The sequence below is a fragment of the Mastigoproctus giganteus genome, chromosome 2, assembly GCF_048544385.1.
Source record: "Mastigoproctus giganteus isolate SK-2022 chromosome 2, ASM4854438v1, whole genome shotgun sequence".
Lineage (NCBI taxonomy): Eukaryota > Metazoa > Arthropoda > Arachnida > Uropygi > Thelyphonidae > Mastigoproctus > Mastigoproctus giganteus.
In genome coordinates this window covers 14,044,510-14,069,632 of record NC_143576.1, presented here as the reverse complement: position 1 = coordinate 14,069,632, position 25,123 = coordinate 14,044,510, and the positions used below count along the sequence as shown (strand labels likewise).

Below are 25,123 nucleotides of genomic sequence, written 5' to 3'. Positions count from 1 at the left end.
TAATTTTTAAATTTTTTTTTGAATTTTAGTTAATTTTTGAATTGTGTTCAATTGATTTTTTAATGTAATTATTTTGCGTTAATCTTTTATTCATTTTAATTTCTGGAGAGTATCATATGGACATGTTCTATGTATCATATTGAGGTAAATTTCTCTTATTCTTCTACAAATATTGATATCAACTTAGAATGTATTGAGCACCATAGCTCTTTTATATACCATCAAATAGCCTCTGTATGTAATTTGAAGTTTTTTTTTAGCTCTAGACTTAATGGCATAACTTTAGCAAGCATTGTAAAAAATTCTTCCCAACCTTTTAAACATTTCTATTGAGACTCAAGCGTTTAGGGCATAAGCTTAAACTTAACTTAAAACGATGCCGTTTTACTAATATTCCGATTTATTCAGATATAGCTATGTATTTCTGATGCACTTGCACTATATTTATACATAATCGACATTCCTATTGATAAACGTTAGATTTAACGTTTATCAATAGGAATATTGATAAACAAAAACGCCCACCTCAACTAGCCTATAACTGATGAGATCAATAAACCATACAAAAGTAAAAATAAAGAAAATCAATGCATACAAAAATTAGAAAAAAAAAAAAAAAAAAAAAATCAGTACATTTTTATATATTAGTTATATACTGTATTCATTTGGTCCACACCTTACTGCATGAAAACATCCCACTGATCCTATTAATTTTGCCAATCCTGACTACCAGCACTTAAATGAAATCACTTGCATCTTATTCCAGACTGTCCCATTCTTTTTTTTTTACCAACTTAAGTCTGAGATTTTCTCAGACATAAGTTAGCAAAAAAAGATAGTTCTCTCATAAGTTCTCTTATTTATCAAAATTTTTAATTTTGTTTAGCCTGTGTTATTGTAAGGCGCTAATGGTAAGATTTCTGGTCATATACCACTAAAACAGCTGTTAGAGCAGTGCCACCGCTTTAATTATATAGCAATATATTCCTCACAAAGAATGGTGTTCATTTAAAGTATTTCGATAGATGCCATCTCTTTAATAATCAAAATTTGAATACTAATGAAATAATTAAAACCATGATAAACTACTATAATAATCTTTTTTTTATTTTTATTTTTTAGATATAGTATAGCATATAAAAATAGAAAAATTCAACTATTCCACATGAATTTAAGAAACCTGCTTACCTTTCTTTAGAAAGAATAACAGACAATCCATGGAGTTTAGATAGTTCATTAGCTGTTAATGATCCTGTGTTCTCCACCTGAAAGAAAAACATAAAATCTAATAAAACAAGGTTAGGCTACAATAACATTATAAGTTCGTGATTTCAATAATTGTAGATTTATTAAAATACTTTATAATAGACTCAATATGATAGCATAGCTTAATTTATTATGGCACTCACCTTTTTTTAATTTAAATTGGGAGTAAGTAAGTTGGGGTTTTAAAAACAGAAGTTGAAATATGCGCAAGGAAGTAGAAGTGCACGTCTTCGTCCTTGGTTGTCAAATATTAGAGTTGAAAATTATGGTTAATACTGGAGGCCAATAGCCATAACAAGTGGCTTTCATTATCCACGTCTTCAGTTGGCAATGATGGGGTTGAGAGTAAACGCATGTGTTTAAGAAAGCTAAGTTCCCGTGATGTTTCTTGTTACATGTGGAAATCTCAGGTGCATGAGATTCCAAGCCGGTGCAATGTTGTGGGTAGTTTGGTATTTAATACTTGGAGATTGGAATGGCGGCAAAACCATTCTATGACTAGGGCTTCATATTGGAAAATTTTAAAACTGGATTTTAATTTGATAATGGGAATGGCTGAGTCTACTAAGGGGCTGTGATTGTGTGATTGAACATGTGATGCTAGTTCTGTGTTGGTTTGGCCTGTCCTAAAACTATTATAGTGGTAGTACGCATGTGTATTTGATGTTTTAATAGAACCATATTTCGAAGTTGTGCTACCAATGTAACATGCATTGCAGTTAGGTTGACATTTTATTAGGTAAATAATATTGTTCATATCACTGATATGATATTTTTGTGTGTCTTTGTATGAATTAAATAATGAGTCAAGTTTATTATAAGTTGAGAATGTGAGGTGATGTCAGTACCTTTGAATATGTGGCAGAACTGATTGCAAAAATTACTATGATAAGGTAGGATAATACGTAAATTATTATTAGAGGTGTGTTTGGGGTGGATTGTTAATATTATTTTGGACGGTGAAAATGGTTTGTTGAATTAATCGAGTGGGGGTACCTTCTAGATATGAATATTCAAAGGTACTGACATCACCCTCACATTCTCAACTTATAATAAACTTGACTCATTATTTAATTCATACAAAGACACACAAAAATATCATATCGGCGATATGAACAATATTATTTACCTAATAAAATGTCAACCTAACTGCAATGCATGTTACATTGGTAGCACAACTTCAAAATATGGTTCTATTAAAACATCAAATACATGTGCATACTACCACTACGATAGTTTTAGGACAGGCCAAACCAACACAGAACTAGCATCACATGTTCAATCACACAATCAGATCCCATTAGTAGACTCAACCATTCCCATTATCAAATTAAAATCCAGTTTTAAAATTTTCCAATATGAAGCCCTAGTCATAGAATGGTTCCGCCGCCATTCCAATCTCCAAGTATTAAATACCAAACTACCCTACAACATTGCACCGGCTGGGAATCTCATGCACCTGAGATTTCTACATGTAACCAGGAGCATCACAGGAACTTAGCTTTCTTAAACACATGCATTTACTCTCAACCCATCATTGCCAACTGAAGACGTGGATAATGAAAGCCACTTGTTATGGCTATTGGCCTCCAGTATTAACCATCATTTTCAACTTTAATATTGACAACCAAGGACGAAGACGTGCACTTCTACTTCCTTGCGCATATTTTAACTTCTGTTTTTAAAACCCCAACTTACTTACTCCCAATTTAAATTAAAATTATCATCCACCCTATTCAAACATCAATTGCAGATTATAAAAAAAGGTGAGTACCATAATAAATTAAGCTATGCTATCATATTGAAGTTCCTGATTTTTAAATTTGATCGGTTAAACTGTCAATGACTATTAATAATCACGCATAACAAGTAAGATAGCTCCCTCTAATAATGTGCATAAAATAAACATAAACAGTTCAAATGGTTCATATCAGGTGAGATCAATAAAATGCTTATAAACATAAAACATTTAATTTAAATAGTTTAAACATTTCAGTCGAAACTGATATATCATTATGTACATTAAAATAAAATATATTTATGCACATGTAGTATAGCTGTGAAATTCCTGGACTGGCCACACTGTGCTGCTATCAATAAACGCTGTTGCCAAATTCAGTTTCAAGCTGCATCTACACATATGAAAAAGTCTGTTAATCACTCAGTATGTTTTGTTGCCTATGTGCATTTGAAGTGAATTTATATCGTAATGATTTTTATGAGGGAAAAATGTCAAATTTCAAACACTGAGAAATGATCAAATTTTGATGCCGCTTAGGGTAATCTGATTCTGAGACATTGGAAATTATCCACCATGTTTATGGAAAGGATTTTGCATCTCATACTGCCATGTTTAATATCATAGAATGTAAGACAGAAGACAAAGTTTAGCAAACAATGCTGTGCTGGGAAGAACTCGTCATATGCCTGAAAAAAATTTAAACAACTAGATAACTTATGTTACTGTTTATAAACTTGCATAAACTTTAAACATTTTACACAAAAGCTGTCATGGAATTTTAATTGATGATTTAAAAATATGTTGGATTGGTCAGCATTAGTGCCTTGAACAATCAGTGCTTAATCAGTGCAATGAGCAGATGCCAATTTGTGAAGATCTCATGATGGCATCTAATAATGCACTATTGTTCCTAGGGTCTATAACAGCTGGTGACAAAACATGGCAATTTCTCCATAACCCATAAATAAAGCATTAATAAATGACATGGAAATCAGCTCATTCACCGTGAGCAAAAATTTTTTTTACAAAGCAGATCAAAAGCGAAAGTGATGTAAGAAGTTTTTCTTAACATCTTGGTATTGTGCACTATGAATTTATTCCTCAAGGTGCCATTGTGAATAAGGAAAGATATGTACAGGTGTACTGGCTGCCAGAGGCAATTTGGCAAAGGTATCCAGAATGTGGACTGCAAAAGGTTGGAAGTTATTGTACACAACACTGATCATTTCTCATGCAAAAAGAGCTCACTAAACAATATATTGCTGTGCTACCACATTCACCCCTCCTCCAACCATCTGATTCCCCCCCCCCAAAAAAAATGTTTAAGGGCATTGTGAACAAGCAGTCATTAATATAACTCAAAATGCTCCCTATACTATTCAACTAGATCAGTTCGAGAAATTCCTGCAACAATTGTGCCAACAGTGACAAATACATTACTGAGTGGCTATGTCTAGGCTTAATCATGTTTATCATGCAATTTTAAGAAGTTTATGACTACCACATGTTTGTGTGCATGTTTTAATGTACAAGTTTTGAATATAGGAAATTTTTGTTGCATTCAAGCTGTTTTTGATAAGAAGCATGGTCCTCTCCTTCCAGTAACACCTGCTTACCTAATAACATTGCACATGCTACAGTGATACTCATTCCTTATTTCTGGATTACACCAAGTTCCTGTGAGCCCTATTGTGTGAGTTAGTTGTGCTAACCAGGATTTCTTGAAACTCGCTCATGTTTTGATTTCTTTTGACATTACAAGTTAATTTTATCATATAATGCTTTATTTATTTCACTAAATGTCTTGTTTAAAAGACTTTTAGGTTTGTTAGTGAGTGTGGAATACACTATACCACAAATTTTAAATAATTTGAATAAATTATTTGAAATAAAGTTATTTAAATAAATAATTTTCATTTATTGTCTCTTACTAAAATAAGTTCAAATACACCTAGCTCAAAACAACTCTAAAATGATCAACCATGTAGTTGAATTTTGATATCATATATACTTAGTAGATTTCAGAAAAACGTTTGGCACTGTTCCACATAAAAGACTGCTGTACAAATTGGTGCAGTGTGACATTAGGGGCATGCTACTGCTATAGATAAAGGAATGGTTAAGTAGGAGAAGAGAAAGTGGTTATTAATGTGCACTGCTCTTTTTTTGGACTATTATTAATATTAGTGGAAGTGATGGACCTAGTGTTTTCTACATTTATTAATGATATTGATTAAGGCATATCAAGCTTAATGTCTAAGTCTGCAGATATGATTGGCAGGGTGGTTAATAATAGTAATTATGATATGCTACTGCAACAAGATCTAGAAAAATTAAGCAGATAGGCTGAGAAGTAGCAACTGAACTTTAACATTGACAAATGCAAGGTACTGCATATGGCTAGTAGTAATCTCAGAATAACATATCAGCTGTGTAGTATCACACTCAAGGTAATGGAGAATGAAAAAGACCTAGCAGTAATTGTGGAGTTAGACATGGAGTTCTCTGAGCAGTGCAGATGGGCTGCTAGGACAGCTGATGCAGTTTTGTCAATGATATATACAGGAACTTTGCTAGCAGGGGCAAGGAGATGATTATCCTGGTGTAAGGCAATAGTTAATCCATATCTTGGGTACTGCATACAGGTCTGGAAGCCTCGGTTTAGGAAGGATGTGGAACTCTTGGAACAAGTGCAAAGAAAGGTAGCAAGATTAGTGAGGGGAACAAAAGGGTGCTCTCACCAAGAAAGGCTTCAGCTCTGCAAACTGCAGCATTTTCAGACTAGACACCTGTAAGGAAATCTGATTGAGGTGTTTAAGGCTTTGAATGGATTGAGTAAGCTAAATGCTGATGGCATCCTTCCTCTTGCTCAGACAACATATGTGGGGGGGGGGAATACATTTAAACTGAGGAAGGATAGTTGCAGGATAGACATGTGGAAATCTGCCTTCAGCCAGAAGGTAGTTGATTGCTGGTTGAAAGAGAATTTCCATACATTTATTTTGCAATCATTCTTCCTAAATTTTACAACAGAGTAACATAAAAGGTAGTTTTAATAAATTCAAAGAACTAAACAAATTATTAGAGGGTATAGATAGGTTTTCTTTTTCTTTTTTTTTTTTTGGCTGATGCTCTATAAGCTTGCTTTCTTGCATCCTTTGGCTCTACTAAGTTAATATATAGCATAGATATTCAAGTATTAAATTGAATAATATATTATGATTTACATATATATATATATAATAATAACAGAGCCAGCCTCACCATTTCTAGTGTCTGTTTAGCTTCTTCTCTATCACTGTGGGATGCCAAACGCAATACTTTAACTTCACTGTCAAATGTCTGCAACCTAGAATTTTAGATTTAAAGTCAATTATCATTATCATTATTTAGCCATATGATGCAAGGAAGCCTGAGGCTTTTGCTGCACCAGGCAAAAAAAAAAAAGAAAAAAAAAAAAAAATTGAGTTACCCTGAGAGAGAGAGAGAGAGAGAGAGAGAGAGAGAGAGAGAGAGAGAGAGAGAGAGAGAGAGAGAGTTGACTAAATATATTTAAAAATATAAATAAAAATTTATGCTATATAATATAAATAGCATTATATAATAAGATATTAGTGATTTTCTTGTACCTTTTGGTCATATAAATACTTTTTTATTCATGTTTTACACAAAAAATTAAAACTGATGAACACTTTACTGCTCACACTATACTGTACACTGCTTAAACTTCTTGACAGCCAGTTTTTTTTTTTTTTTTTTTTTTGTTTTAACTCTGATTAAAATTCAGATCATTTACATGCATGATACTAAACAAAGCAATGATATAAATTTGAACTCAAAAGTATACTGCTGAAGTGCTCAAAATTATATTGTTAGAGAGGCAATTAGACTCAACATAGTAAAAACTCTATCTTCCATAATGATAAAAACTGGCCAATGTTAAAAAGAATCTACAAAATTGCTATCAATAACCTGCTTCCCACTAAGCACTACTCAATTTAGATCACCCTGTCATTCAGTATTCTGGAGAGTTCAATGTTTGCAGTGTTAATGACAATTACTGCTTCAATACTTACTGTCTACAATAATGGAAGTAGACAGATGACAAGCTGGCAGAGTCAGTCTGGCAACTAACATTTTTGCATCATACGTTTCTGCAGTGTGGACTTCTCAATTAAATTTTATATTTCTGAATTTATTTTTCTTCCTTCCATCTCAGACATTTTGGGAGTAGGCAGGATGTTCTCCCCACAGTTTAGACACTGGTTTTTCAGATGGGCAAGCCTTCATCTCATGATCCTTTGACCCACACCGGGAACAGACAGGAGCACCATAGCAGGCCATTTGTGAGTGACCATACCGTTGGCATTTAAAACACCTTAAGAGGTTTGGGATATATGTTCTTAGTAGGCATCAATTTTCCATCCCTATTTATTGATATATTTTTAATGGCAGTTATACGTTTTTCTCTCAACTGTGCACATATTTCCTCCTCTGATACATGGAGGTCTCATTTGGATATTAAACCACAAGACATACCCAAAACTTTGTGTGGAGTAACCACAATCTGTTCCTCCAAAGTTTGTGGCTTTTAATAGTTTTTCTGAATGCTTAGCACTAAAATTTTCTACAAGTATTTCCCCTAAACAGAAATGCTTTGCTGATTTCTGCAGGCCTCTCAACCCTTCCAGTCCTTTCTGTATGAAGGGTGACATCTTGCCGATCACCTGTTGAATGTATCACGAGGAACAGTGATGCTACTAGTAACATGTTTCGTCCTCTGTCATTTAGCAGATGTTGTATCTCCAATTTGAAAATGTGAACATTAAATGCAATAAATAAATGCTAAACATTCATAAATACGGCATTTCAAACCATGTGCGTAGCTATACAATACAGTACTACTATGCACACATTTGTTCAGGCAGACGAGAACATCCCATTGACTCGCATAACAAAGCAGTTACCATGCTAACATTACAAAGAGTGATGTCGCTCTCCATTTTTGCTGTCTTATTTCATATTTATCCAGCTTATTAAGGGGAATAAATTTGAAGGATGTTTGGAATAAACTCTTCCTCGGTTTATTAATAATTTTGAAGGATTTCAAGAATCAGCAGAGATCGTACAAAATGAAACAGAAGCGGTTTAATATTGCTAAACAATTGCAGCTTAAGGTTTCTACAACTGACGTCACTGGTCTGCTTCAAGCACACAATGGAGGGTTCACAAATGAAGATCTCCTTGAAATAGTAAAATGTGAAGAAGCTGAGGAAGAAGAAGAGTTAACAGCTGAAACTCCTGTTCTTTCCTTCACTCTCAAGGGGCTTGATGAAGCTTTTCAACACACAAAAAAAAAAAAGCAATTGAGATTTTCGAGTCAAGATTCAAATTTTGAGCGCACTAGAAAAGTTGCTACAGATTTAAAAAAATGCTTATGCGTGCTATCGTGAAATTTATAAAGAAAAGAGAAGACTGCCTTGGAAACAAACGACCCTTGAAGCATTTCCGAAGAAGAAAACTCCTTGTGCTTCCAACAAACCAAGTGCCGAGCCAACGAGTGATGAACCATCAACAAGTGACGAACCATTGACGAGTGTGCATTTAGTCAATGATGAAGAATAAACATTCTTTAACATTTGTATGACATAAATAATTTCTTTATTGTTATAATTTGATTGATTTTAAAGGCTAGCTATGTTTTCATTTCTTTGGATAAATAAATCATTGTTTAAGTATAAACTATTGTTTTGTTGACCTTTATTTAACATTACTATGGTCAAATTTCACTGCATCTACGGGAAATGAATTCCTGCTTTACGAGTTTTCGCTTTACAAGCGCGCACGGAATGAATTAACTCGTAAAGTCGGTAACTACCTGTATTGTTTTGTTGGTATACTTTCCTCAATTTTTCATGAATCCACACATAAGTTTTCTCCCAACTTGAAAAGGAAATCTGGCACTGACTGTTGGCAAATATGGATGCGGTTTGACTGCTCATAACTTATTTTCCTGTTTTTTTTTTTTTTTTTTGGTAGTTGTTGGCGCATAGGCTTCTGTGGCCATAATGCACCTCCCAAGGTTTTTGCAGTACTTTGATCCAAGCCCGAGGCGGGAATCGAACCTGCGACCTTTGGGTTGCCAGGCAAGCACTTTACCCACCCGGCTAGCCCGGTCGGCTTCCTGTTTTGTATAAAATTTATAAAAATGCCTGGATGAATGTCCCGAGATTGGTTTATAATTTTTTTTTAATTTAATTAATCTTATTTAATTTAATCTTAAGGTAAGATTAAATTAATTAATCTTACTGGAAAAATTATCCAGAAAATATTCTGGTTCAATTATCCGGAAAATTTGGCTATCCAGAAGAGGTCTGACATCAATTATTCTGGATAACTGATATTCTACTGTATATCCCGTTTGACGAAAAACATGATCAGCATCGTCTTGATCCTGGACTTCGGCAAACAAAACTTTTTGGCCTGGGTGATTTTGAGGTCCACTGCATGCCCTGCCACTTTGTCTGTGGACCATATTGAAACCCCCCTCACACACATCCCCAGTGACAATACAGTCGAAGAAATTAGAACTGTTTTGACAAGTCTGGATAAAGTCTTCATATGATGACACTCACTGATTTTGCTTGTCCACAGGGCTGTGCAGCACAAATTTTGCACAGACCTTCTGTTTCCCTAAATCTTCATGCAGAATTTGACGAATCAGCTCTTTATTTATATCCAACACACAAGTTATAATTCTGAGGATCAAATGATGATCTCTTGCCACAATTTCTCAAACCTTTACAACTCTGTCCTCACTTCAAGAGGTTGATGGACACCCACTTCTTGGGTCCTTGCAAACATCCTCTCATCCATCTTTGAATCGGTTATACCATTCAAACACACTGGTATAACTTAGCATTTCACATGTTTCTGTTGCAGATTTTCCCAGTTCAAAGCAAAATTTGACATTGCATCATTGCATGATTTGATATTCATCTGTTGTCCCATGCAAAATCATGACACTGAATGTTAACACTACTAACAAAACTGGTTGTTACTTGCAACCTGTCAGCCTAGTGGACAATCTGTACCACCATCTATTGGAGTAAGTTTAAAGTACAACACATTAATTCCATTTATTTTCAACCTCATTGAACATGACGCAGGGAACTTGACTGCGACATCACATGTATGTATGTATGTATGTGTGTGTGCATATTAAGTTGGGCTCCCGGAAAACAGGATAACTTTACTTATTGACTGCATAAGGATTTTCAACCCTCATTGTGGTACTGTTTGTTATTTGGATTTTTTTTTAGGAACATTAGCAACTAAGGCCATATTGCTCCGGGAAATGGGGTGGTCATTCCCTGACCTTTCCTCCTCCGTATTTGGTGGTGACGGGCTCGAACCCCGGTCTAATCAAGAAGCATGTGCTACGCACTGCTGCTCCTTCCCACCTGGCTACGGTGGGAAGGAGCAGCAGCATTCTCTCTAATCACCCATTTTGTAATAAGGAGGCGCCTTATTGTGGTACAGGATAACTTCCTATATAATACGGTGTATGCAGATCCCCTGTTGCAATATGGGCCCAACACACAAATGGAGTGCTTCCAAGCAAGAGCAAAGATGATTGTTGTGTGTGGTCCAAGATCTCACTGTGATAATATGGATTAAGGTTAGCATGTTGCTCCATTCAATAAAGCTCTGCAACAGAACATTCAAAACTGACTTGGTTGATAGCCCCATCAGATTATGTTCCACAACACAATTACATAATCTTTGGACAGCTTCATCTACACACCATAACTCATAATCCAGGTATGTAATCTGATAAATGGCTCCACCTTGCTGTAATAAGGAAATAGTTGATTTTACCTCAAATAAACTGTAACCTCCTGCCAGGAGCTGCATGTAACCAATATGATATCAAAGCACTCTAGCAAGATGACAGGAAACACTTGGATAGTGGCCAATGTGCATAGCGGCAATCAGTTCATTTTTATTTTTAAGGTCTGCCTTGGAGGATAATACACTTGCTAACTGAAATTTGTCACGAACATAGGGACGGTATCAACATTTCAGCAAATCCATCCTAATCCTGGAGACCTGATTATTCCTGCATAGCTGGATTGTGACCACACACTGTTAAATAGTGCATGTGCTATTTCATGCCTGATAGCAGCATCGGGCCTACAATACTATCTGGTTTCTGGGTGATTATAAGGTCTAGAATGTTCTTCTCTCTAATACCTTCTCTAATGTGTTGTCAGAAATAACAATCTAGCTAATTAAAATAATTTGTCTCCCCATGTGAATCTCTCTCCCACTTGTTCCAATCAAGAGGACACAACTGCTATGAATGCGTCACTCATATTGTGATGCACCTTCTCCACGAGTTCAGTATTGCACTAGCAACAGTTGTCCAGACTAGTGCAGATGATGTTAAGTAATGTTCTTTGATGTTTTGTTAAAAAACCTGACAATGCAGATCACCCATTTTGTGAACCAAAAAAAGATGAATGACACAGCAATATCATCCACACTTGAGCATTCATTACTCACTTCATGTAAACATTATGAAATGTACAATTCTATATACTTCATAATTCTGTACACTTCACTACACCCTTTAAATAAAACCTGACAGGCCTAGTTGCCCACAGTTAAGCACAAATCTGAGGCCTTTGCCCTAACCTGTACTATAATGTTATAAAATGTTCACAGTTTGAGGATTTTGCCCTAATTATTTTATCTTGAAATGTAAACCATCTAGAATTTCTTATATTGTGAATCTTTCTCATCACCATGTGCCTGCTGCTTATCCACTGATGAGATTCTAATAAGAATTGAAACCACAGTATGGAAACTTGCATGCATTTTAAATAAAAAGCAGTATACTGCTCCAGTGTAGCAGAGCTTTCTATTTAAAGTGCATAGTGCAACACCAGGTAAACTCATGATGAAAATTACTTCACAATATGAGATTGATGCATTCGCGGCAAATCTAATTTGCTCAGCTGTTTACAAAGATGAGGCTCTTGCCCCAACCTCTACTATAATATTATATTCCTTTTTATAAAATGACTGAGATGGCATTTTGAATACTGTATTCAAGCCTAGAGGCCTCGCCTAAAAAGGGAGATAGAACTTCTAGAGAGGACCCAAAGAAGGATAACTTGATCGATTTGATTGGAGTGCTAAGGGTTGTCATTATGAGAAGTGTCTTAAAAGATGTGGACTGTGGAGCTTGGAAACAACTCAGGGAGGACCTGATTGAGGTTTTACGACCCTAAAATAAGCAGAATGAAGGGCAGAGATATATTTGTGGCAGGTTGAACTAGAAAGGAGTAGGCAAATATAATATTCTGGGAAGCAACAGAGGATTAGATCTCGTGTTTAATCCTTTAAGCAGCATGCTGCTGATCACTGGAATAATTTCCTCACAAAGTAAAAATAAAGTTAAAAACAGAATTGGACAGTTACTTTTTAGTGATGAGCAAATGGTAATCACTTTGCAATTTTTTTTCATTCCCTGCCAGTTTAATCCAAATTAACAAAACTTGGGTTATACTGATAATAAATAAAGTTCAGTTTGGTTCATACACCCTAAGAATCTCCTACAGGTATGCAAATTTGGTTTAAATCAGAGTAAACACTGAGGTTATTAAGTGATGGGATGCAGAATACATACACAAAAACCCACAGGTTTGTGTACAGTATAGTGCCATATGCATACTTTCCTTTTTCTGCTTGTGAAAATATACTTATAAAGATGTAATTCACAATAAACCATGTTGATAAAATATATGGCATACCATATATTTTATCAACACTTAATACAATGTATGAAGGAATTTACTTATGCATGGGTAACGAACACACATCATTTCTACTACCAAGGTGTTTTAAATGCATCATTTTAATTATATCTCATATTGTGAATACCTTCACAACAAGTTTCCATGGTACTATCTCGAATAAATAACGCTTCACATATGGAGAGGACTAATGTTACTTATTCTCGGCGGATACCACCACCCAAACAGCACCGTTTCGAAGCTTATTGGCTTTTCATCGGTGAGTAGGTAGGTAGGCACCCTGTAGTCTTCTCCATAGGTGAAGCATTACTTATTCAAAGTAGTGCAATACCATGGCAACTCATTGTGAAGGTATTCACAATATGAGATAGAATTAAAACGATGCATTTAAACTACCTTGATAGTAGAAATGATGTGTGTGCATTACCCATGCATAAGTAAACTCCTTCATACTCTTAGGGAAGCCAAGAAATATCTTTTAGATTAATACAATGTAGTCAAAGTAAACCAAATTTATATGTGTGGGAAGTTTTTAGGGCATATGAAAAACAACCAATGCCATTAAATAAAATTTTTGTTTTCCCTAGTGCAAATTGCAGCTTGTTTTCAGGCCGGGATAGCAAAAGGAGATAGAAATTGTTATTATTTATATTCAATAGGGCAGGGGTCGGCAACCGTTTTTGAGTGAAGAGCCATTTTTGATCTAATTAAAAAAAAAAAAAAAAAAAAAAAGGATCCGAAGAGCCACACCGCAGCTCAAGCTGGGGGGGGGTTCTTTTTTAAGAAACGGAATAGAGTGGGAAGGTGTTTTATTAAAAAAATATATATTTTTTGAAATATTATTTATTAATACTGAAAAAACATAACAAACATCCAATTAGGTACGGATTAATGTGATTAATGTGACTTTTGCTGCTGAATTTGAGCAAGTCACTCAATATCAGATGAATATACCTTAATTTTATCTTTAAACATGCTGAGAGACTTGCATTCTTTCGATGGTTTTTGATTTATTTTTAATATAGTTCATGTTCAGGGTGGCCAACCATCCCAATACGGCCGGGATTTTCCTGATTTAGAACTTCAATTCCCGCTTTCCGATAATACCATAATTTGTTCCGATAGGAGAGGAAAAAACTGTTAATTTATTGATGTTATGTATTTTTAATTAATTCTTATTGGAATCTAACAGATGTGTTAAAAATTAATTCTAATAAAGAGAAAAATGAGAATTGAGAAATTTTTTTTCCACCAACATTTAATGCAATTCGAGAATTAGTAGAAATATTCAACATCAAAAATTATTTAGATTTGCTTTTTGAAGAAATTTTAAGTCTAAATGAATTTTGTTCGTCAATGAGCAATGAAGAAAATAAAATGCGTGGTGATAAAAAATGGGTGCAATTTCTGAGGCAAATAATTTGTCTCAAATTGTAAGCTCCATATTAAGCATTCCACATTCAAATGTTTCATCAGAAAAAGTTTTCAGCTTAATGAAAACTGCTTGGTGGAAAGAGAGAACCGTCTTTTATTAGAAAATTTAGAAGCCAAACTTATGGTAAAATAAAACTATAACATGTCCTGTTCAGAATTTAAAAACTTTTTAAAATCTTTGGAAGGAGAAGAAATTTTAAAACCACCAAAATCTAAAGAAAAATATATAAAATAAAAGGAGTCTTCCTCACTATTTTTAAAATAATTTAAAATTTATATTTTTCTTTTAGAAGTTTTCCTTCAAAAAGTAAAAGAAAAATATAAAATTGCAATTAAAATACATTTTTTTATCAATCAATCATAGTAATTTATGATTGATTGATTGGGCAGAAAAAATGCTATATACTACATATTTCGTTTCACATTGTCCCGCTTACCAATTTTAAAAATATGGCCAATCTGTTCATGTTCAAAAATATTTGCTCGCAGAAATATGTCAAACCAAAAACTGAGAGAAGTCCAAATGAAAATATTTTCAAATTTATAAACACGTCTGGTAAGCTACTCCGTGTATTAAACACAATTTGGTCTTGCTTTTTCACTCATTTATCGCTGTCCATTTGTGTAGAATTGCAAGGGCAACCTTTTGCCTTCCAAATCCTCAATTTCAGTTTTCCACGTCCTTGATTTTTAAGTCAACTAACTCCATTTCAAATTTTGTCTACTCACTCCAGTCCTTAAATTCCCGGTTTTCTTGCTCAATCTTTCTCTTTTGAGTTGACATTTTAATGTCCTCTTATTTCACTTGTTTAATAATACCAGTCACTTATTTAAAAAGTCAAGTGATTTCTAATATGAATTCATGTACCTATCACAAACACTGTACATGCGGATATTATTTTGTTCCTGTTTTAACTATTTTATATTTGCCACTACTGCAATGATTAACCTTCAGCATCTTGCAGTACATGTTCTTTGCTCGCAATGCGCAGGCAAACTAAACTGAGAAGTGTTTGCGGCTTGAACTGAAACTAATGCTATATTCAAATTGCCGCTCGCACCCGCTGCGCTTGTCGTACACGTCAGCTAAAAGTTAAAGAGCTGCAGGTTGCCGACCCCTGCAGAAGGGTATAGTATTATACCCTACTATTTTCCACTATTAATATTAGTATTAATAGTGGAAAAATTATGCAAGAAAGCAAGCTTATACATCATCAGCAAAAAAAAAAAACTTCCTCCATTGCCTCTCCATCCCCACCAATTGTTTATCTTCCTTGAATTTATACAAACTATTTACGTCCACAACACCAGATGGAAGTTTGTTTCCACAATACCACCTGCTGGCTGAATGAAAATTTCTGCATATCTACCCTGCAATCAACCATCCTTCCTAAATTTGAATTTTATGCCCCTTCATTTGTATAGTTTGAGCAAGAGGGAGAATCCCAGCAGCACTAAGTTGCTCAATCCATTTAAAGCTTTAAACACCTCAATCAGATCAGCTCAAATATGCCTAGTCTCAAGACTACAATTTGCAGAACTGAAGCCTTTTGTGGTAAGGGTACCTCTTTGTTCCCCTCATCAATCTCATTGCCCTTCTCTGCATCCATTGCAGCAGCTCTACATCCTTTTTAAAATTAGGCCTCCAGATGTGGCCTCACTATTGCCTTATACAATGGGATAATCGCCTTCTTATCCTCGATAGCAAAATTCCTGTATATCAATGACAAAACTCCACGAGCTGTCCTGCTGCCTGTCTGCACTGCTCAGAGAACTTCATATCAGACTGCACAATTACAGTCAGGTCTTTTTCATTTTCCATTACTCTTGAGTAGAATACCAGCTGCTACTGTGTATTACTTATATTACAATCTTTCTTCCCTAACATTATCCTGTATTAGGAAATTTTATATTTTAATCAGAACTTGGCTTGCCAAAATTTAAATATCTGAAAAACTATGTACATTTCACTCCTACAGTAAGGGTACCTTTTTACCCTTAAAAAAAAATCTCTGGCATGGCCAAATGGGTACACAATACAGATAAATACTAACATACTTCTCCTTAGGGAGCAGTTTTGTTCTGCTGACTTCCTTCAAAATACGAGACTTTTGTCAACTCATACATATATGTAAATTTTAAAACAAACACAAAATAAAAACTTTGCAAAACCGATTTATCAGGTTTCAACAAACTGGTACCTCTTTGTATCATATGTATTAGCATTGTTCTGGAAATTTCCATATTAACAAAAACCGAACAGGCTTATTTATAAATTGCACTTGCAGGATTACCATTTGAATCAAAAATATTCTGTCTTAACTTACCTCAGAGGCAGCCCTAGTGCACTCAACAGTTTGCAGGCATTTACTAGATCCTCTGGAGAAATGAGCTAGTATTTAAGAACAAAATAAGCAGTTATTCATCTGAAGCAATTTTAATGAATTCTTTTAAACAGAATATTTTCTTTAAATTTTTTGAAGATTATGCTTCATTTCCTTACTAACCTTGAGGGTCTCCTTCATGTAATCAGTTATGAAAATTCTATTTCTAAAATAATTTATTAATGCACATTTTTAGCCAGTTTATTTTACCTGCAAAGGATTATTTTTAAAAAAATAAGATTATTAACTCATCAGTGAGTGTATCAAATTCAAATCCAACAGCAGCCACTGGTGAATTTTATACAGCAGTGTTTTTTTTTTTTTGGGGGGGGGGATATTTTGAAATGGGGACACATTCAATTTTTTTTGATTAAATTTGACATTATATTGTATATGAGATCAAAAACATGTAGTGAGACACATGCAAAAAGTAAAAATTACAATGCTATGGAAAATTAACAGGAACAGGTGCTTCTTGACAAACATAGTGTTCTAAAGAATTTTTTATGGTGACATTTTTCCAATTTTTTTTTATTTTTTTATGAAATCCCCAAACACGAAAGGTATCAAAACCTATAGTACTTAGTACCGTGCATGGATTGAGGGAGAAGTATGGGGAGAGGGGGATGCCGGAAACTTTGCTCTAGAGATTAAACATGGGTTTCACCACTTTAAGCCTCCAATAAGCAAAGTGGTGGTACTGCACTGGTTGATGAGAGTCATCTTCCACCTGCATTTTTTACAAAATAATTAATAATGTACATCAGAAATGAATACCATACTGGAGAGTATATAAACAAAAAGGCCTACACGCTCTGGATTCATATTAATATTTATAAATTATGTGCCACAGAGCAAAAACGGAAAGAAAATGACAGATTGCAGTTAAAAATATGTTTAATGTTACGTAAAAATATGTTGATGTTCACACGAACAAAAACACAAGTAAAAATAATACAGGAAAGTAATACATAGCTTTCAGACTGGAAGGTGTCCTTCAACAGTTGTGACCGTTAATCTAAAATATAGAACTGTATGTGCATGCCATGGCAGTCATGTATGGTGAACTGCGTGTATGTAACAATTAGCTGTTAGAAGGGAAAGCTTGTAGTTGTAGCTGTAATACCTGGGAATGTTGTAAATGCCAATGTTTGTCAGCCAAGAGGATGGACGTCTCAGTAATGGGATGGACACAACATCCTCTGTTTTGGTTAAAGGAATTGCTACAGCATGAGATGTGCAGTGACTCCAACCAGGCGTGGTGACGGTAATGACGGGACCAACAATAATCATGACATTGCAACATGCGTCAATGTCGTGCTGGGTCGACCAGAAGCGCTCAGCAATGGCTCAGTGCCCATGTCCGCTAAATGTATAGTTTTTCATGTTCAGAAACATGACTACTGAGCCTCCTGCCAGTTTCCCCAACGTAGCAGCCAGTGCAGTCATGGCAGGAAATATGGTAGACTAATCCACTCTGCAGCAGGAAGGGAAACCGATGTTTAAACTCTTGAGATGAGGGATTGCAACTTCCTTACCAGGAGTTGTAGGCTCTTTATCCCATGAGCCTTTAAGACTCTATAAATCTGTTGTGATGAGTTTGGGTAGAACGGGATAAAGGCAGTCGAGGCAGAGTCATTACTGCGCATGGTCTGGTGAGTCACTACATGGTCTCGGGCCTGTAGGTCACACCTATCTAGGGCACTGGTGGGGTAGCTGCACCTCGCAAGATCTGTCTTAGCCCTACTAATCTCAGTGTGTCTCTCATCCACAGAACTCTTGAGATGAGGGATCACAACTTCCTGCCTGAGAGTTGTAAGCACTTTATCCCATGAGCATTTAAGACTAGTTGTTGTTATTTGGTTTTTAGGAACATTAGCAACTAAGGCCATATTGCTCCGGGGATATGCGGTGGTCATTCCCTGACCTTTCTGCATTCTCCGTATTTGGTGGTCACGGGCTCGAACCCCGGTCTAATCAAGAAGCGTGTGCTATGCACTGCTGCTACGGAGGCGCCATTGAAGACTAGAAATCTGTTGTGTTAGGTTCGGGTAGAATGGGATAAAGGCGGTCGAGTTTGTAGAAGTAAAGCCAGTTTGCTATCAATAACTGTAAGTGACAAATGCCAGTCAACAGGTGCATATAATTGGGCTTAAATAAATTTTTCCTAATTGTTTAGTAATTAACAGAGATGTCTGGAATTTTCAATGGAGAAATTAAAGAAAACATTTTCAAAAACAGCTATTAGGAGTTTCAGCTGCATGGATGAAGTAGACAAAGAATATGAATTGCTGAAATATAGGCTAGGGGTCTCATCGACTCTCTGTGCCTGACTCAGGGCTAATAAGTTTCACTTCTACTTGTGCTGCATATTCAGTTGACAACATTATTCTAACATTGGTCGCTTCTGTGTTTGGATCCATTCTTGAAACAAAAATTCATCTTCTTGTTTGAACTATTGAGATATTGTCACTGGTGGGGTAGCTGCACCTCACAAGATCTGTCTTAACCCTAGTAATCTCAGTGTGTCTCTCATCCGCAGAACTCTTGAGACGAGGGAACAACTTCCTGCCTGGGAGTTGTAAGCACATTATCCAATTAGAATTTAAGACTCTAGAAATCTGTTGTGATAGGTTTGGGTAGAATGGGATAAAGGCGGTCGAGGTGGAGTCATTATTGTGCATGGTCCTCTGGGTCTCTACGTGGTCTCGGGCCTCTAGGTCACACCTATCCAGGGCACTGGTGGGATAGCTGCACCTCGCAAGATCTGTCTTAACCCTAGTAATCTCAGTGTCTCTCATCTGCAGAACTAAGGTGTGTGTCCAGGTGTGGTTTAGCAGGGCTCGCGCTGTGCTGAGAAGATGGCTGCATGTGTGTGCTGACCGATAGTTGGTGAAATGGCCAGCACACATCGGTTTGCAACAGAATGTTGTCTTCAAACACGTGCCCTTGTGCAGGACAAAGGTATCCAAGTATGGAAGGGTATTGTCTGACTCCAGTTCGATGGTGAATTGAATGAAAGGAAACAGAGAGTTAAGCTGGTATAAAAATCGGTTGCCCGACTCCCACGGAATGACCACAAACCACATCATCTACATAGCAACACCAAAAGGCAATGGATCTGGTAGATCCACAGATGTGCGGCTCGCCAACTCCTCCATTGCGATGTTTGCCGTAACTTCACAAACAAACGAACCCATGGCTGTGCCATGTAACTGCTGGTAAATGGAGTCGCCAACCATGATGGCCCACCACTCAAGCATAGTCTAAGGGCAGTGCAAATATGTGCCAAGGAGCTTCCTGGACGACAACCAAACCCTGAGCAACAGAACTTCTCTAACTTCACAGGACATTTGCGCCGCCCTTAGACTGTGCTTGACTGGTGGGCCGTGATGTTTGGTGACTCCATTTACTCCATTTGAAGACAACAGTCTATCGCAAGCCGATGTGTGCTGGCCAATTCACGAACTACCGGTCAGCACACGCACACAGTCAACTTCTCAGCACAGCGCCAACCCTGCTAACCCATGCCTGGACTCACTAGTTCTGTGGATGAGAGATGCACTGAGATTACTAGGATTAAGACAGATCTTGCGAGGTGTGGCTACCCCACCAGTGCCCTAGACACATGTGACCTATAGGCCCGAGACCAAGTAGTGACTCACAGGACCATGTGCAGTAATGACCCCTCCTTTATCCAGTTCTACCCAAACCTATCAACAACAGATTTCTAGTCTTAAAGGCTCATGGAATAAAGTGCTTACAACTCCCAGGCAGGAAGTTGCAATCCCTCATCTCAAGGGTTAAAACATCAGTCCCCCCCCCGCTGCAGAGTGGATTACTCTACCATATTTCCTGCCATGACTGCTACATTGGGGAAACTGGCAGGAGGCTCAGTAGTTGTGTTTCTGAACACGAAAAAGCTATCTGTTTAGTGGACTTGGAGCATTCAGCCATTGCTGAGAACTTCTGGTCAACCCAGCACATTGACCCATGCTGCAATGTCATGATTATTGATTGGTCCTGCCATTACCATCGCCACACCTGATTGGATTCACTGCATATCTCATGCTGTAGTGATTCCTTTAACCCAGTGGTTTTCAACTGGGGTGCCACAACAACATTCCAGGGGTGCCACGTAATTTGGGTTTCAGTTATTTAAACTTCAAATTTTTTTTTGAAACTTATATTTATTTCATTATAAAAAGGTGTACGGTATCCATTGTACTGTATCTTTTTAATTTTGTGATCTAAAATTGATGTTTATTTAGTAGCTCTACGTAACAAATAAAATTATTATATAAGTATATATAATTTGTATTATGAATTGTAATTTTGTTTATAATAACTATCATATAACATATATTTTTTAATATTATATATATGCACAGAGAGAGAGAGAGAGAGAGAGAGAGAATCGGATTATTAAAAGGTCAAAAACCACTGTGTTAGATATTTCTTTTGGCTTAGGGGTGACGTGAAAAAATTACTGGGACACTAAGGGTGCCGTGAACTGAGAAAGTTTGGGAACCTCTGCTTTAACCAAAACAGAGAATGTCATGTCCATCCCATTACTGAGATGTCCATCCTTTTGGCTGACAAATGTTGGCATTTACATTCCCAGGCATTACAGCTACAACTACAAGCTTTCCCTTCTAACAGCTAATTGTTACATACATGCAGTTCGCCGTACATGACTGCCATGTCACGCACATACAGTTCTATATTTCTGTATTTTAGATTAACAGTCACAACTGATGAAGGATGCCCTCCAGTCCGAAAGCTATGTATTACTTTCCTGTATTATTTTTACTTGTATTTTTGTTCGTGTGAACATAAATGTATTTTTACGTAACATTAAAAGTATTTTTAACTGCAATCTGTCATTTTCTTTTCGTTTTTGCTCTGTGGCACAATAATTTATTAATATTAATACTGGAGAGGAATACTAAAATTCATGCTGATGTAAATCTAATAGATACTTAAGTACAGATTGATCATTTTAAATAATGAATCTATTTTCATGCAGATAACTTCAGGTAAAAGAGCTAGAGACATGACATTTACAAGAAACATTCTTTATTCTCTAATGTTACTTAATTTGTAAAAAAAATGCTGAAAATGATTGCCATCGTCACAACATAATTACACATGGTGAACCATGTTTTAAATGTCTGACATTTCCCTTAGGGAGCAGCACTGTTGTGGTGACCTGCTTCATAATATGAGGCTTCTGTCAACCTATACATCTATATACTTCAGTCATTAAAGTAAAACTATCATTAAATTACATCTATCTACTTCTGTCATTAAAGATGGCATATTTGAAGAGATAATTAGAGGAAAGCAGAGTGCAATAGGGCTTGCATCGGCTGGTGAAGTGACAGCGGGGCTAGGGATATATAACAGACAATACCGTCAGCATACACTAAAAATTCAGGTAATCGTTCATAAGCAGTGCAGAAAACAGTAGTATACTGACAATAATCCACCTTGGAGGATAGAGACATCCGCTTAACTGGTGAAACAGTGATTACCTTGTTAGAAGAAGGAATCTCTTGGAAAGCAACTTTGTGTGGAGCTTGGAAATGTTACCAGCAAAACCATAATAGTTCTCAAGTTCTCTAGCAATAAATGATCTTCGTGGTAGTGCATAGTGGGTGTGTTCAGGTCGCTGCAAAAGGATCTGATACAGTGACTTTAAAGATGCACTTCTCTAAGCAGTTGAGAAATGGGGAAGAAATTGAAATTATCCCCCCCCCAAATCCACCCTTGTGTTAAGATATACAAGCTATATAGCAGGAAGTCTGTTGTGCCAACTGACACACCACCACTAGGAAAAGAACAGTGCATTCAATCATGGAACACAGCAACAAGCATCTGTAGTTACACAAGTAAACAACCTTACTTAACATCATTCACATCTGCATGCAACAGAAATAAATGCATATAGCAGCTGCCTCCTTAATTTTTAGTTCTTCATTATGCTGAACTCATCAGAATTAGACACTGTAGTACAGAAGACTGGAAAAGGTCTGATTAACCAATGAATCCTACTTCCAACTGCATCATGCTAAAGACAGGTTTGGGTATGATAACAACACAAAGTCACGGACCTGTTAAGCATAAGCACGACGCTACAGCCTGGTGACGGAGAGCATTATGGTTTGGTGCATGTTTATCTGGGGGTATAAGTCCCTTGATTTCTTTGAATTTATGTATGAATGCCAGAGAACATTCATGAAGAAACTGGTCTTTTCAGAGACAATTCATGTCCGTGTGTTGCTTCACAATTTTTTCAAGACCAAATTGATGTACATACATGCCAAGTGATTCCTGTTCATATTAAAGAAGACTATAGAAATTAGCATTAGTAGAAACATATCATGCAAAAAAGCAAGCTTATGCAGCATCAGCCAAAAAAAAAAAAAAAAAAAAAACACTTCCACTTGACCCCTCCGTTGAAATACCTGTCCAGCTGAGCCTTTAAATTTATTTAGGCTATCAACTTCCACAAGGGATAGAAGTCTGTTCCACCAACCAACTACCTGCTGACTAAAGGCAAACCATACATCTATCCTACATCTGTCTTTCCTCAATTTGAATTTATGCCCTCTCAGGTGATTATTCTGAGCAAGAGGAAGAATCCCATCAGCATCGAGCATGCTCAAACCATTCAAGGCTTTATACACCTCTATCAGATCACCTCGCCGGTGCCTAGTCTCCAGACACTGTAATTTGCAAAACTTAAGCCTTTCTTCATAAGAGCAACCCTTTGTTCCATTCACTAGTCTTGTTGTCCTTCTCCATACTCATTCCAGCAGCTGTACATCCTTCTTGAAATGAGGCCTCCAGACCTGTATACAGTACTCAAGGTGTGGCCTGACCATTGCCTTATACAAGGGAATAATCACTTCCTTATCCCTGCTAGAAAAATTCCTGTACATCATTGACAAGACACCATGAGCTACTCTTGCAGCCCATCTGCACTGTTCAGAGAACTTCATATCTGACTGCACAATTACCCCCAGGTCCTTTTCATTCTCTACATGTCATTCATTCTTTTCATGTCAATGTTAAACTTCATTTGCCACCTCTCAGCCCACCTGCTCAGCCTTTCCAGATGCTGTTGCAGCAGCATGGCATCAGTAGTGTCCTTAACAACCCTGCCAACCTTTGTATCGTCTGCAAACTTGGACATTAAGCTTGATATACCATCATCAATATCATTTATAAATACAGAAAACAATAATGGACCCAACACTGAACCCTGAGGGACTCCACTAATAACATTAGTCCACGATGAGCAGTGTCCATTGATTACCACTCTGTCTTCTCCCACTTAACCATCCCTTTATCCATAGCAGCAATTTGCCCCCAATGCCACACTGCTCCAATTTTTGCAGAAGTCTTCCATGTGCAACAGTATCAAAAGCCTTTCTAAGATCCAAATATATAATATCAAAGTTATTCCCTGGATCCAGTTCTTTTGTGACTGCATCATAGTATCCAATCAAATTGGTCAGGCAAGACTTTCCCCTTAACAAAACCATGCTGTGTCCGAGCTATAACTGAAGTCTTGTCTAGATGATCCTGCAGTGCTTCTTTAACCAGTGCCTCCATTAATTTTCCTGGAACAGAAGTTAAACTCACAGGTCTATAATTACTTGTGTCAGCCTTTGATCCTCCTTTGTGGATTGGGGTCACATTTGCACATCTCCAGTCTATGGGTGCCTCCCCTGAGTCCAAAGAAGATATCATAATTATGGGTAAGGGTTTGCTTACTTCCTTTGCTGCCTCCTTTAATATAACTGAATAGATCCTATCCATCCCAGGTGCCTTCCTTATGTTTAACTTCAACAATTTCTTCTCCACTCTGTTCTCAGTTATTACAAATTCATTAAGCTACCTGTTAGAGTTTAATAAGCTTCGTCCTCCACTTTCTTACACAATTCCTCAAGTGTGAATAATATATACTCATTCAGTTTTTCAGCTATCCGTTCAGGATCATCGAGTCGAACCATCGATATCAAGTGGACCAACCTGATTCATCCCCTTCCTTCTACTTAACCCAAGCACGGTACTAAGTACTATAGGTTCTAATACCTCTCGTGTTTGGGGTTCTCATAAAAAAAAAAAAAAAAAAAAAAAAAAAGTTTATTTAAGTAAAGAAGTCCTTGCTGTTTTTCTTAGCATCCTTTGCCAAAGATTTCTTGTAATCTGCCTTCGCTTGCCGAACCTCCTTTGTGACTTGATTACAGACTAACTTATATCTGCCATAGGCTTCTGTGTCACCTGATAATTTATATGCATCTCATCATTTTTCTTCTCTGCTGTGAGTCTGATTACTTCATCTGATATCCATTTAGGCCTAAATCTTGAACATTATTTCTTAATTGGTATGAAAAGTCTAGTTGGCAATATCATTAATTGGTCTCACTGTATAGAATTTAAAAACTGTCTGAGACAATTGT

At 36.5% G+C, this 25,123-nt stretch overlaps 1 protein-coding gene across 1 annotated transcript in view; it reads right to left on the bottom strand.

Annotated features, from left to right (window-relative positions):
* Vps36 (vacuolar protein sorting 36) overlaps window positions 1–25,123 on the bottom strand; it is a 136,900-nt gene that overhangs the window by 6,599 nt on the left and 105,178 nt on the right. Inside the window, exons 10-12 of the mRNA XM_090390358.1 lie at window positions 16,593–16,657; window positions 6,272–6,356; window positions 1,189–1,265 (exon numbers count right to left, since the gene is read on the bottom strand). Of these exons, the coding sequence (XP_090246484.1) occupies window positions 1,189–1,265; window positions 6,272–6,356; window positions 16,593–16,657 (227 nt within the window). The remainder of the gene's footprint in view (window positions 1–1,188; window positions 1,266–6,271; window positions 6,357–16,592; window positions 16,658–25,123) is intronic.